Here is a 16,221-nt window from a genome sequence, read left to right as displayed (position 1 = left end):
AATATCTCATTTCATAGCTGAAAGTCTATTGTCTAAAATCATTTGTACATATATATATGTATAAATAACACTCGCCAAATATGCATAAAAATTTAACAACACTATTTAACAGAAAAAATAACCTGAAATCGAAATACACTGAACATCATAGAGTTTGAACCCTTGTTTCTAAAAATTGTCATAGTTTATCACAATCAGCTTCAGATTATTTTGACAAAAGACACATATTTATTAGTTCGTAGCCAAAGCATACTGGTAATTCCAATGAACTTATTACCCGAACCATTTGAGATATTTGCCTGAGGTGGAAAAAAGTCATTTTACTGCATGTCAAGTAGAGTCTCAAGTCTTTCCTCAGAAAAAAAAAATCCGTTTTAGCTCGAGTGAACTCATTTTATGTCTTTAACTATAATATATGGTCCATAGTGTTGATGATTTTCTCGAATTCAGTGTAAAATAGCTATTGAGGTCATGTCTATTCTTTGATTGTGTAATCTAGTTGAGTGGCATGTCTCCAGTCCAAATCCCACCTCTGGTAATTACTGTATTGTTTAAAATCATTTGGTCATATTTATGTACCAATATATCTATGAAACTTGATACTCTATATAACGAAGGATTGATATTTGATGTTAATCAAAGTCTTTTGATTAGTCATTCCTTCCAATGCAATCAAAAATCATTTTTTTTGCAAGGACCTTTTTGATCAAATAATTATAAATTAATATGGTGGCCAATTTGAGATCAAATCATTTTTTTTCTTCAAAAAAATAAAAATGATAGTTTTTTGGCCTTTATCGTATTAAAAGCTTTTGTCATTGGGCATGCTCACTTTTGCACATTAGTTTGATTGTTTAGATATAGTAAGTAAATTGTAAAGGTATCATGTACCCTTAATTCTGTAATAAATATATTAATAATAGTACAAATGAACGGTATCATGTTGCAAAAGAATAATAAAAATAACTATTATAAAGGAACGGGGAAGTCAATATTTATGCAGTCTTATTAGTCATGTTTTAATCGTCAATGGAATAAGACAAAAAAAAATGTACCCCTTACGTAGTTTAATTTATATATATAGATAAAAACATAGTGTGGAACAAGATACCATAGCCTAAATGGTAAGCTTAATTATTTTTCTTTATGTATAGCAAACCGTACCGTTTTTGAGTTAATGTCCCCGCAATGATCTTGGGACAACAAAAAACTGACTTAGGTAAAGTTTGATATCTCTGAGGCCATTTTGTATATGTCATTTATATTTAAAAAAGCGGGAATTTTGGGAATCTCATGTATCTTCAGCCAAAAATTGTACTTTTTATCTATTTTATTATTGGATGTATTAGTAAAAAATAGGTTGTGCACCCTAGTTCTAATAATTAAAAGGGTCTAAGATGTGCTTAAGGATTACCAGTTTATCTCTTTTATCAAAAGTAATATTTCTTCTTTTATCAACAATTTAATATAACTTTTTAATACAACAAAGCATTGCAAATCATTGAGCATATTTTTAACTCATTAAGTGATTAAAAACAAGGCCTACAATTTTTTTACAGATAAATAAGAAAATATATATTTTGATTAATATCATCATCATATTGAGAAAAGGCTTAAAAATGACTTTCATTTTATTTAAATTTCATATGGCATAAGTATCCTCAAGTTTTGACCATGTCATTTGTTGGATTGTCCACCCAAAAAAAGTCTTAGTAGAGTGGGAAGAAAAATATTAACTCGAAAACGGAACAGTCTAATGTACGTATTAGTTAGGAGAGTACCGCAAAAAAGTTTTTTACCTGTATTTGTCCAAAAATTCCTAATATATGTATAATATATGAAAAGAAAGGTTATGTTTATATATACTTATTTGATGTGATTTTACGTCCAATATCCTTAGTAAATGATGTAGATAACATATTAATAATAAGGAGAAGAAATACCATCAAAAAACTGGTTATAATTATACATGAATCCAATTTTTTTATTTTAGTAATACACCTTTTTTACTCTTGACCATATGACTAATGCGTAAATAAGGGCTAAACGAACTATCTATAAAATAAAAACGACTCTTACATACTTTCTGTAATATGGTTGTATCAGTACTTAATATGAAACTTAAAATCAGTCCGTGCGGTTATCAATCCTTAAAAAGCGTTCCAAATTTGTAAGGACCCTTAAACATGCATTATTTTCTTTAAATTTCATAGTAAATTATATCATTTTCCCAATGGAATTATGTCATTTGGTATCGTTTAAGCTAATATCTTTAATGAGAAGAGTATCGTTAGTCATTATTTTTATATAATTTAAGCCTAATTAGAGTTTTTCTAATCTTATTAAAATGGGTGAGGGTTAATATATATTTGACGTCGCTGGCAAATATATTTTCAATTATCTCGGATGCTGGAGATGATGATGACGTCACGGATTAGTATCTATGACGACGTCAATTAGCAAAAAATCTTCTATAACGGAAGGTCTATGTCTAATTTGTAGACATCCTCAAGATTTATATATGGATCGGATGGGAAGTTAAAATTTTGGGGGTGTTAGATCCCTCCTTATTGTTAATAAGGACAGTATTACTTTGAGCCACGTGCCCAAAATACAAGGTTGTTTTTTTAAAAACCCGAAGTTGATTCCAAACAAAAGTTTGCTTTGACATATGAAGATTCTTAATTAAGATACGAGCTGGCCGGAACATGAGAGACGCTTCAAGTTTTTATATATAGTTATTTCTTATGGGATAAATTGCTGTGACAGGGATTGAATATACTCCAAACCCCCTCCCCCCCCGCCCCCTCCATCAAAGCCTCACTAATGTCAATTGGATATGTTTGCAAATATGTCAAATTAGGATGACTCTTGCAAATTGTGTATTATTTTATGTATACAGTATATATTAAGGTCATGGATATATGTATATTTTCTTATGTATAAAAAACAACTACCAGTAGTGAATTTATTTATATATCTTTTTAATAGGGGTACCTGTATTTGAAGTGTATTACCTATGTACATATACGTTATTAGCTTATTTTCATCGAAACTGTCCATAGAATCAATACTTGATGCATTTTTCCATGTACCTTCATAATATCTACCGAGTGATCCATTAAAATCTGAACGTTTTGTATTGACACTTCAACAAGATATAATTTATTAATTAACAAAAGAATTTCAGCAAAATTAATTCTATGAATATATATGTGTGTTTGAGCTCTCTTAATCATTAATGATGCCTTCTAGGCGATGGTGGAAGGCCTGGTATCCGCTACGGATGTAGTCCTCTATCATAGTGTCCAAGCGCTGGCTGACAGTGGCTTTGAGGGTCTCGGTGTTTGGATGACCGACACTACAGGTCTTCCATCGACATTCATCCAAAAGGTGTGGTAATGGGGATTGGCATCAGAGCTCTAGGGGAGAGGGGGGCTAAGTGACAAAAACAGAAAACGTTTCAAAGAACACAAAAGAGTCTTGCAACGAACAATATGGGTTTCTTTCATTGCTGGTGTCAAAATTAACCTCTCCACCCTCACAAGGTTCTTTCTGGACAATTTGATATAAAACCCAGATATCTCTTACATAGTTCCTCATGAACTTCAGGGGATTGTCCTGTGCTCATTTCTTTAACTTCCCCGGGTCCAGTTTGGCCTTTATGACAGAACCCTTCTTCCTCTACAATATTTTGGACTTTTTGACAGCGTAGACGTAAAGAGCTTAAGTTTATTTTATTTTGTAATTAATTGTTTATGCTTTAATATATCACTATATGAGCTAATTTCAATGACAACCTTAATTAATTATGAATAAATAATTGTTCAGATTTCAATGGGCCACCCGGTACATATACATATATATTTTGTGCAATGTACATTCAGAATACCATGTTCTGGTTTTTTTCTTATCCTCTCTCTCTCTCTTCATTTTCAAGGATATTCGATATTGTGTTTTATAATAATATCAAAAGTACAAAATTATGACAAAACTAGTTGATATCTCTTTGACTCCATTTTGGGAGATTTATTTGACAAATTTAATTAAGAAATTTGTCCAATTATTAACCCTCTATAACTGCGAGTACTTTCTATGGATATTTTAGCGTTATTTTACATTAGAAGTTGTTACATATGAATTAATTGAATATTTTTTTGCCATGAATTTTTATATCATTGAATACATAATCTTAAATACATAGTAGTTGAATTTTTTATATTAATTTTAGATAAGTAATTCCTAACCTTTTTCATTTCTGCAAAGTTCGATGACATTTTTGATAATCAATTAGTGTGAAACTGGAGTTTACATTCCCTTCCACAATAATTAATTAGCAATTAATGTTACGTCTATGTCAAATGATTAAAAAAAAATGATCGACCAAATATTTTGTTTATTAATTATGGAATCTACCAAGGATCCTCAGTTAGGAACCACATCTATAAAGAGTTAATTTCTAAATCGATAAATAATTATTATGTTCTATAGAAAATCAGACGTCTTTCTTTTTTCATATGAATAATTTAGGTAAATAAATAGCAAAAACACTAAAAAATTATTCAAAACCTCAACAAATAATTATTTAATTTTCTGATAACTAAAAAACTAATCCATTATGATACCAAAAAAAAAAAAAAAATGGATACATAAAGTACGTTATAGATTCTGCATTGATTAAAAATTTAATAAAAAAATATTATAGTCTTTAGGGTGGATAATTACCGCAGGAAGTAATGGAGGATTCAACACAAATAGTTATTGCAAATAACATATTGCCGATTAACTTTCTGTTTTTTTTACGTATGTATTTTCATACATTTCTTCATAACGTAAGAAAACCCATCATGTGAAACACTGCTTATTGAAATACTGAGATGATTAGTAATTCATTCCTATGTTGGTATATAGTACCTATACTTTTTTAACGACTCAATAAATATGTATGAGGTACCTGCCTATCTATTCTTGGTATATACAATATACCTAGTATTAATTAGAACTAGTACATTAGACTGGTTCTAAAATTGTTTTTTTTTTATGTTGAAGGGATAAAAACATAAAAAAGAAGAAATATGACGCTTGAGAAAATCAACTTTTAGAGATTTATTTGGACATTTCATTATTTAATTTTAGATTGATCAATTTGAAATTTCATAATTTGTAGAAAAAATTAGCATTTTTACCTGAAAATAGTCAGTATAAGAATCAAAGTAGAGTAATTTATCCTGAATAACCATTTTTGATTGATTAAAAATCTTTCAAAAGTTTTTAAATAGTTGTTTCTCAAAATCATAACTTTTTGTACAAAAATGGCAAATAAAATATTCATGTATCACACATAGCACGCATATAGTCTATACTTTGATAGCTAAAAAGTGCGTATTTTCAACGAATAATTATATTCTGAGGAAACTGGATAGCTTTAAAACCAGTCCATTGTACATATTATACAGTTGGGAAGAGCTGAGTTCGTATCTCTCTCTATTTTTTCATTCTTCATATTGATTATTATTGATAAATTATCGTTTTGTTTATTTTATATACATACTTATAATATTGGTATAATATATGTATATTGAAAAAAACAAACGTTATTTATTCTTTAAACGTATAGTAAGTAATGATAAAAGCAGAGATATTTTTTTCCTTCTTTTTAAAAGAACTTTCACAAACCAAAAAGAGAAAAAGAATCAAAACAAGTCATTGATGAGTATCTGTTTCTTGACCATTGAGTAGTTTGAACATATACCTAGAACACATGATTCTATTCCATTATTTATTTTTTGTATGTTGTGTACAAGTTACGTTTTCTCTACTGATAGTAACTTGTAAAAGTTACAATTACTACGTCTTATTGCACTTTATCATGTATTTAATATTGTTGTATGCATTTGAACTCTACAGTATGCCTCAGAATATGTACTTATCAATGAGCCATTTTGCATTAAAATAAGCCAAACATTAAATCATTACTATGTCGACCATCTTAAAAATATTCTTGTACTTATATATTATATATTGTACACGTTTACTATATTTACCTTGATTTTTCAGATTACCCAGGGACTGTTCAGAGAAAATGCCTTCGGCATCAAATTCCCCCATCATGTCACGAAAAAACTATCATCGACCCCATCCCTCTCAACTTGCGAACTCCATAGATCCCACATCCCTGCCTCCTCCAGGAACTGAAGAAATAGAGGAAGTGAGTAAAGAAATCCTGCGAAAAATTTCACGACATCACAACCAACAGCTAAGTGTGGCCTCCATGGTTCGGCGCTTTGAAACACGAGAAGACTTTAAAACTCGAGCTGGAGTGAAATCTAACGAAGAAGGCGAAGAAGTTGAAGAAGAGGATCCTTCCTCCCCCAAAGTCTCTAGCTGTTCTTCCATGAGCTCCAGTCAGGGAGGTCTTCGCTCCCCGGATATAGACGAGGATGCGGATCTTAGTTTAAAGGAAAAACAAGAGGGAACAGGAAGGAAAAGTGCAGAGGAGAATGAGCGATGTAGTCACCCTGTAGCTCCAGGGATTGTAAAAAAAGGAATTGAGAGCAAAAAGGTGCACCAGGCGTCACTACCCTCGTCATCATCGTCGCTTCAGAAGAAATCCCCAAGTGTATGTTTCCAATTATTTTCATTATATCAACAGGGGTAGCTTTCGTAATGGAGGGTCCAGGTCCATATAATTTTTTTTCCTTTCACCGTATAAAACCAAACATAACTTTTGCAAATATTACAATAGTTTATTTCGCAATGTGTTGTTGACAAACGATGCAATACAAACTTATTGTCAATTTTTAATATTTAACCAAAATAAATCAATAAATTGAAATTATAATGCTCAATTTTGCAAATTATATAGAAACAAATAAATATGATTTTGCAAACTTCAAACACAAATAACTACTTTATTTTTATTTTGTGAAGGATATGTCATTTGAAAATAATTTCTTTTTTCAATTAGAGTAAACAAACTTTCATTTTGAACAATACTCTTTTACAACTTCAATGTACATAGTACTTTATTACTATAAGCTATAGTAATCAAAAGCTAAGAACTCTTAATTGTCAGTTTTGAAGACGAATATATATATTTTTTTATTAACTCATATAAATATTTTTTTTTTAACTTGACAAGATAAGATTTTACATAAATTACCCATGTATAAGAAAATAATTTTTTTATTGTAACTCTTTAAGATAATATTTTTGATACCCTTACTAAATCCTCCTTTTGCCACATAATAAATATCTTGAAAACAAAAATAACCCCATAATAACATTAGTAAATACTAGAATTAATCTATTTCTAAATTGATTATTTCCAGTATTTACCTATACATTAGCAAAGCATTAGACTGTACTGAATCAAAAGAGTTTAAATTTTTTAATGATGTAATATATAAGTGAAAAAAATTGATTTTGAGGTAAATTATTGTCACCATTTTTGTAGGGTGGGGGCCAAGGATATTTGCATGACCATTAAGGATTCAAAAATAAAAAGAGGCTAGTTCGAGATTTATGAGAAAAAATCTTTTTAAAGTTTACTAAAAAAGCATAAAGCAAGTCTTGACCTTTCCTAACAAAAAGGAAATTAGGCCTCACACAATCTGTTTTACATAGGGTCTCTCATTAGCTAAAATCGGCCCTGACCACTCGTGTTCCTAGGCCATTCCATCATATTCATTTCTATGTAAAGAAACGTACAAGTACAATTTAATATGTTATGCTAGGACCAAATATTTATTTGATATGACAAATTTTGAAATTTATTATTATTTTATTTGACGTTATTGAGTGGAGAGGGAATTCCTTCACGTTTTCTTTCTACCTTCGAATAAATATACGAGTGTTGGTTGAGGACATGATAAACGTACTCTGTTCCCTACAAAGTACATACATAGTATGTGTACTTTGAATTATTTGTTATAAATTGTATTAAGGATAATGATAATAATAAGAAAGACAACCCCTTTTTTTCTCTGAAGGAATCTTAAGCCATGTTTAGAGAACTACATAGTAGAAAACCTCCATTATAGCTTAAGTTTTGATGATTTATTAATATAATAGTAGAAAAGGATAGATAAATAAACTGGGAGAGAGAGAGAGAGAGAGTTATTATTATTGATTGGAATGGACAAAGTAGGTAATCATAATAATAGTAATAATAATGATGATGATGGAGGGAGGTTGTCATGACGTCACATAGTCATTATAGTGATGATAGTGTAGTTGAATTTATACATATAACATAATATGTATTACTGGGGTAATAAGAAGCCTAGAGCAATTACAGATAAGGGTACAACTACTCCGGATTCCAGGATAGAAGAACATTTCAAAACTAGAGAACCTATATACAAACATGAATAAGATTTATTGATTTATTGTAGAGTGTTTTTTTTTGTATACTTTTTTGTTACATTATGTTATCTTTTTTGTTCAAAGTTGTAGACGATTAATCTTCTGCTTGCTTTTTTTCTTTCTCTTTTGGACTCTGATTAGATACCTTCAACAACCTCCAGCAGCATCAATCAGAGATCACCAGGATATGGAGCGGTGCCCAAAGCCAAAGGTCCCTCAAGAAACGTGGAAACTCCATCAGAACTCCCAAGTGGAAACAACAAAAAAGTATCTCTCCTCCAGAAGAAGCCTCTTGCCAGCAAAAGTTCCTCGTCCTTTTCTGCATCCCTCAAAAAAAGTAATAACAACGATAAAAGCAAAGGCACCAATCAACCCCATGGTGGTAATAGTCCACTGCCACCCTCACCACCAACGACAACTTCTAATGCTCCTCCTCAGGAACCCAAGAATAATAAGTCTGCCATCTCGAATGTCCTCCGGGCTGTGAATAAAAGATCCGAATCAGATGGCATTGTTTTGTCTGAACGACCAAAGCCTGAAAAAACAGTCAGACGATGTGAAAGTGTTGATGACGCTGTTGCATCCATCACAGGTGATCCTTTCCATAGCGGAGTAGGGTTTTCTGCCACTCCTTGCCCTGCAACGATTATTAAAGGACCTGAAGATGCAATTAAGAAGGTTGGTGAAGCTGTGGAGTTTCAATCGCATTATTTTGGAGATCCGGATCCACGGGTAGGTTGGTCCAAAAATGGTAAACCCCTTTCTCAGGAAACAGATTCTAGGGTATCCATTTTCTACAGTAATGGTATTTCCACCCTCCAGGTCAAAGATCTTCGTGGAGAAGATGGAGGAAAATACGAATGCATCGTTTCGAATGATTCAGGCTCAGACAATACTTCTGCCTCACTCAGTGTGCCAACACCACCAGAGCCTCCAGCAGGCCGTCCTTTTGTCAGTGATATTGATTTTGCTTCCAGATGTTTAACTCTTGCATGGTATGGCTCTACTTTTGATGGGGGTTCAATTGTAACAGGATATAGAGTAGAAATGTCAAGTTGGCCCATCACAGCGGATCCAGAGCCTCCTGTAACGGAGGACTGGAAGATCCTCATGACTGATATGAACTCAACATCCTATATTTTTAAGGAATTGCTCCCAGGCAGAGAATACATTTTCCGAATTCGATGTGAGAATGCTCAAGGTTTCTCAGAGCCATCTCTTCCTTCAGAGCCTGTTCGATGTCAGCAAGAGAATGATCCAGATGAGGACGAAGATGAGAGTTCAGAGAGTGAAGAGGAAGAAGAAGAGGATCTGGATTCCTTTGAAGCTCCTTTTGAACATCGCATTGTTGCCCTTGATGAAGGGTCTGTCTTTAAGCGGAAATATGGAGTCTACGACGAATTAGGAAGAGGTAGATTTGGTGTTGTCTTCAAGGTCAAAGATAAGGAAACGAATGAGATATTAGCAGCCAAGTTTGTCAAATGTCGACGCTCAGAAGATCGTCAAAAAGTTCGAGATGAAATAGAGATAATGAATTCCTTGGATTATGCGAAACTTCTTCAATTGGCAGCTGCCTATGAAAATCCAAAAGAAATAATCATGGTGATGGAGTATATCGGTGGAGGCGAACTTTTTGAAAAAGTAGTTCAGGATGACTTTACCCTCACTGAGAGGGATTGTGTTCTCTTCATGAAGCAAATATGTGCAGCCGTAGGCTACATGCACTCTAAGGAAATCGTTCATCTCGACTTAAAGCCAGAGAACATTCTATGTAAATCCAAAAAGTCACATCAAATTAAAATAATTGATTTCGGATTAACTCGCAAGCTCAAGCCTCCAGATGAAGTCCGAATCCTTTTCGGAACTCCCGAGTTTGTCAGTCCAGAAGTCATCAATTATGAGCCGGTGTCAACTACAAGTGACATGTGGAGTGTGGGTGTCGTTTGCTACGTACTCCTATCAGGACTAAGTCCATTTATGGGAGATTCAGATGCAGAAACCTTTGGAAACATATCGGGGATCCGTTATGACTTTGAAGACGAAGCATTTGATAACATCAGTGATGAATCTAAAGACTTTATAAAAAATCTATTAGTCAAGAATCAAAATGAGAGGTTATCTGCTTATGAGTGTCTGCAGCATGCATGGCTAGCCCCAGGGGCTGAAAAAACCGCAGCAGTCAAAACCATCAACACAGAGAAACTTAAAAGCTTTCTCATGCGACGAAAATGGCAAAAGGCAGCTCATGCCATTCGTGCTTTGGGAAGATTTACCTCTCTGGGATTCCGAGGGGATGGAAAAGGCTCTTCATCCTCCATTTCAGGCTTTTCTACACAAAGTGCAGACTTTTAGATACAAAATACATACATACATACATACTACATATAATATATTTATACGTATATTTATTCTTCAAACAGCCAACAACTTCTTCATTTTTTCATTCTCCCCCACGTTTATCATATTTAATATTATACTTATTTATGTTATACACTTTTTCATTCTTGTTCTTACTTAAATACCTAGAGTATACTGAAACAAAACCACACAAAAATACCATTTTTTTTCAGAAATATATATTATATATAAATTTATCCTTTTTTATGTATTTTAAAAATATATATTGATTCTCTATTATTTTCGCCAAGATTTTTAAACAATTGTTGCTTTATTTTATTAAACATATTAGTCTTCTAGTTCCCATATAACTAACATAAGGAAATAATAATATTATTTGAAGGGGGAGAAAAAAACCTGATTCGTAAGGCATGACCTTCAATGATTCATGGATAACTCACCATAATATAGACAATTCAACATATGACATTTTTTTAAGGGGTATAATTTAATTGATAAGTTATTTGTTTAGTCTCGGATTTGTGTTTGATCAGAACGACACTATTAATTAAATGAAGGATGTATGCACATTCTAATGCTTAGTTTCATAGAGATAAAACTACAATAAAATAAGATAGCATAAAGAGGAGTTATAAGTAAAAGAGTAGCTCTACTCTTTTTTCTTATTGTGGATAATACAATTACATACTTTTAAAAGTCGGTATTTGATGAAAGAAAAAGTAACGTGAGGATAAACTGTAAATAAAAAGAGTTTCTTATCATATAGCGCATTGTATGTACTTTTAAGAAAACAAAATAATAGGGTTTTAAAAAGAAACAAAGAAATGTACTCATTTCATTACTAGAAAATCATTGGATTTAATTAGTTACAAAACATTGGTTCCGAACATTTTTACCTGAATCATTGCTGATATCAAACTATTTTCCGATCCGACATTTTACAAATAATTAGATGTACCAGTTTTCCTAAAAAGTTTGTCTTGTTTTTACAAGGTTGCTTTGTTTCGTTTGCATCTTTTTAAAGCCTTGTTAGGTAGGGCTTACATGATTAAAAAGTATGATTACTGTCATTTATAACGCACAGATTCATCAATTTGGTCTGCGTTAAGTAATTTTAGGAAGATTACCGGAGCACACACACTCTCCTCCTGACGTTTCCATCGTGTTCACGTTTGAAAAGGAGGGCAGCTACATATTGAAGTCCAAAAAGCTCGGAAAGTTGTATCTCAGAACGGTCTGGGTCTTGGGAGCGTGATGACATGGAGCTCTGTCTGGAGTGAAAACAAAGTTATCCCCGAACTTTTCGCTGGACCAAGGTAGTACTTTCATATCCAGAAGTTCGATGTAAGCATTTGCATTGTGCCACTTCCTCCTCGCCACAAAAATGGAATGGAAAACTCCACAACACCCAATACTATGGTTCCGACTGGATTTTTTGTTTGATAATATATAGCTCACTGTAGCTGAAGAATTGTCTAGATGTTATGTTGTGACGTAGCGGCTGTTCTGGTTATTCAGAGTGGCATCAACTATAAAAAATAATAAGAAAACAACAAAACAAAAATTTGCCCGAATGTTTGCTGGCCTTAAGAATATTTAGAATCTTTTCTGTTCTTTCCAACCGTCTCACCTTGCTTTGTTCAAAAATAAGTCGACTTCCAAATCAATTGTCCCCATAAGAAATAACTATAAACGTACTAATTCGTTCCCAAGTTCGTACACTAAAGTTGCCTTTTACTCAAAAATACTCTTGTAGTTCCTACAGTTACTCTATTGGAAATTGAGTATCCAATTTTTCAACCAATTCCTTAGTGGCATTAGCACGGAGTTCCAAGACTACATACTTTGCCACAGATAATATATCCTCCAGCAAAGTCTTATACCAGACTAGGGGTATCAAAAAGTCAATTTGTTTTTTGCGCAAAACAAAACATAAAACCACGAAAAACGGCATGTGACTGAAGTACTTATTGTATTTTGATTACAATAAATCACTTGAGTTGGGTCAAACTTGTCATTTTCCATTGAACTCCCAATATGTAGAGTACTGTGGGTTCTACATTTTAATGAACACTTTGTATGTGTTACAAACAGCTATTTGACAAATTAATAATTATATTGATTGTTAAAATTAAGGATTTTTTTTAGAGACCCAGTAACATGCAAAAAATGATTGTTTTTAACTTGCCTACATAAATATAATTGTCTCTTATAAATCCTTTCAATTTACTTCTCTCTGTTAGGGCCCTTCCTTTTTTTAGACAAGTCTTTTATGAAATCCCTTTTATAGACGAAGAATGAAAAATTAAAATCTAGTCCGAGAAGGAATGAAAATTATTATATACAAATAAGGAATTGTTTTATACTTATTCTGTAAATTCAACTAAGTAAATAATATGTAAAGGCTCTGTCTGCCATTTCACGTGTATGTTCGTCATATACATAGGTAAGTACGTATATATATATACATAAAAAGGGGTTGATTTGAGGTACTATTTGCCCCTATTTTTAATCAACTCTTTGAAGATACCAATCTCTTCTTTTTTTAATGACTTAAAAGCACGAGGTATTTCTGTAAGACTTTCAACTAAACTCCAATATTGCATCTTCTCTTATTATGTAAAATGTAAGTATATGTTTCTTTTATGAATTAGATTGAGTTGCTATTTAGATAGTATTTTATGGGTGCTTAATATAAAGTTTAATATGTACATCTTTGAATAGTGATGCAAATTTTATAGTAGCATTTATAATATTTGCAAGGGAGTAAAAAGTTTTAATATCTTACTTTGCTATACTTTTTGGAATGTAGACAAATAAATCAAAAAGGCGTAGAACGCTAATAAACATTGAAAAATATTTGACTTCAATTTGTATTTTCGGAGACTCTAACAGGGTTGCCAAATTGGTTTTATCAATCAGTTTCGTCATGAAAAATTAGATTTGGCCTGAAATTTTAACTTAATAATTTTGTTTTATTTAGCCATTTTTAATGAAATTAAACTTAATAGGTTCTGCAATCCATTTGCTTGAATAGATATTTCAAGTGGCATACCAGCCCAGTATATGAAAAGTTTGGACATCCCTGATTCAGTGCATTTTCATTGAAATTTATATTTTATTTAGACAATCAAACTAGAAATTGTTACCAAATAATGAATTTTACTTTGCAAAATATACCTCAGCAAACAGGTAGTGCAGGTAGACAGCTGACCAATTAGAGGACCAAAGCCTATTGCCACCGCAATCCTGATTATCAAGGACCCCTTCTAATATATTATAATTCACCCCGGCAGACGTGTTCCAAAAGTTAACTGCTTTTCAACAAGGATAATCAAACCCTATTACACCGGCTATCCTGAGTATCAAGAAATCCCTTCTAATATCCTATGATACACTCTGTTCCACGGGTTGTACAAGTGAACCCCTTGTACAAAAGGTGGATCATTACCCACCGCCATTGCTTCCCTGAGTATGAAGGACCCCTTTTAATATTACATAATTCATCCTAGCCCATTTGTTGCGTAAGTGAACCGCTGGTCGAAAAGGGAGGTAATTTGCCACCGCCACTGCTTCATTGAGTATTGAGAATCCCTTCTAATAGTCTATAATATACCTCAGACTATGGTTTGTGCAAGTGAAGTTGTGCATGGAAATTCCTATAACTCAAAATCTCAGGAATTATAAGCATCAAAACATTCTTATGACAAGACAAGTAAGTTGGCTGATGGACACTGGGCAGTGGTTTGTGTAGTATGCCAAGAATCGCTGCTTCCACTCTGGTAATGAGCGAACTACATACCAAGCAATGTATTTCCATTAGATAATGTACGGACTCGAGGCCTTACATGTATCTAAAAAGTCTGATATAACCACGAAGTAGCTGCTTTTAGAGATGTCTGGAAATATAAACCAGTAAAAGCCCAAAGTGGAGGGCATAGACAGACCACCGGTGGTTGAGAATAAATGTGTATTCTGTCAACAATCTGTGGCTGGAGAACAAAATGATTCTCTCTGCAGCCTTAAATGCCACGCTTTAGAATCTTCCTGCATAGCCGTGGAGGAAAATTAAGATGATTGGACATATCTAAAGGACTAACATTGCCAATCTGCTCAGGACCACAAAGAGCTAGTCACAAGTAAGAAGAAGGAGCAAACAGGATGATGCAACTCTTATCACGCAGATTAAGGAACCAAAAATAGGACAGCGCGTCATATTCCCAGTTACAAGTATTCACCTTAGAAAAACAAATCCCCACCCCGTCTTGACTGTGGTTATTCATGTAGCAGACAACGGATATTATAGATTAGGTTCAAAAAATGGTATTTTAAAATAGCTTAATGTAATAAACCAGTTTGAGCCTTGCAATGAGTCATTCCTCAGTTTCCAGAGAGAATGAAGTTACATTGCGACTGACTGCATCAATTATGTTGGATGGGAATGGACAAGGCTTTAAGCGGTGCAATTGCACAAACTCTAAACCAATAAGTTCATCTACAAAAAAGGGACACCTCTGTAATAGCAAATGCCATAATTCCACAATAAGCTGTAAAAGTAGTTTATTTGGTTAATGTGCGTATGTTTAGAATATATTGTGTAAAAATATTTAGGTAAAAAATTAGGTATTATTTGTAATGTTAAAAAAAAATGATTTTTTGAAATAATTATATTGGATGTTCAAATATATTTTTAAATAAGTTTGAATTATGTCGCGACAATTTCTTATTATACAATAGTTTGACTCACCGAATACAATATGAATTTCTATGAAAATACACTGGATCAAGAATGCCCAAACTTTTCAAATAATGGACTGCATTGCCATTTGAAATATTTAATGAAATTTGCTTCAATGAATTGTTTAATAATCAAATTACTCTAGACCCAACTATATTGAACAGATGTATGTGCTCATAAAATACCTTGTGGAGTCTTAATTGTAAGTCCTTGTTGGAGTTAGAGTCGAATTCGGAGTAATTATTGACTTTGTCGTTGTTTATTTCCTTCGCCCCCTCACCTCCTTACCACTGCTGATTGTAGTTGATTTAATGAAACATCATGAGAGCTGTGCTTCTATGCTTCAAAGGATTTTTCAAACTGTCAGGGTTACCTTCATAATGTTTGCTTTTTTTTTTTACATACCCAAAATGCCACTGTTTGACATTACTATTTGATGTTGCTTTTTATGATACCACAAATTAGTTTTTTTTATTTATCATTTCTTCTCTTAACAAATCCTATTTTATCTTCCCTCTTCAGTATTTACCATGTTAATTTAACAGGGGATGAACAAACTAAATATATATATATTATCCGCAAGGGGGTAAGGCAGTTTGTTTAAAAAATGATGTATGCTTAGAAGAATTTGAACAGTTCTTTCAATGTGAGAAACATGAATAATGTTATTTTGAATAAAATAGTATTGTCATTCAGGGAGTTGTATTATTTGACCATAAGATAGCGCCACTATCTGTCACTTTTTTTCACAAACGAAT

The 16,221-nt window shown here is 32.6% G+C and overlaps 1 protein-coding gene across 2 annotated transcripts in view; it reads left to right on the top strand.

Moving 5' to 3' along the window:
- LOC121113815 (uncharacterized) overlaps positions 1-11,024 on the top strand; it is a 140,198-nt gene extending 129,174 nt beyond the window's left edge. For both annotated transcript variants that reach the window (XM_040707684.2, XM_040707690.2), the window contains 2 exons: positions 6,058-6,619; positions 8,509-11,024. In XM_040707684.2, the coding sequence (XP_040563618.1) occupies positions 6,058-6,619; positions 8,509-10,719 (2,773 nt within the window). In that variant the 3' untranslated portion in view covers positions 10,720-11,024. The remainder of the gene's footprint in view (positions 1-6,057; positions 6,620-8,508) is intronic.
- The last annotated feature ends 5,197 nt before the right edge of the window (positions 11,025-16,221 follow it).

The sequence above is a fragment of the Lepeophtheirus salmonis genome, chromosome 1 (genome assembly GCF_016086655.4).
Source record: "Lepeophtheirus salmonis chromosome 1, UVic_Lsal_1.4, whole genome shotgun sequence".
NCBI lineage: Eukaryota > Metazoa > Arthropoda > Copepoda > Siphonostomatoida > Caligidae > Lepeophtheirus > Lepeophtheirus salmonis.
This window is presented reverse-complemented; position numbering and strand designations above follow the sequence as displayed.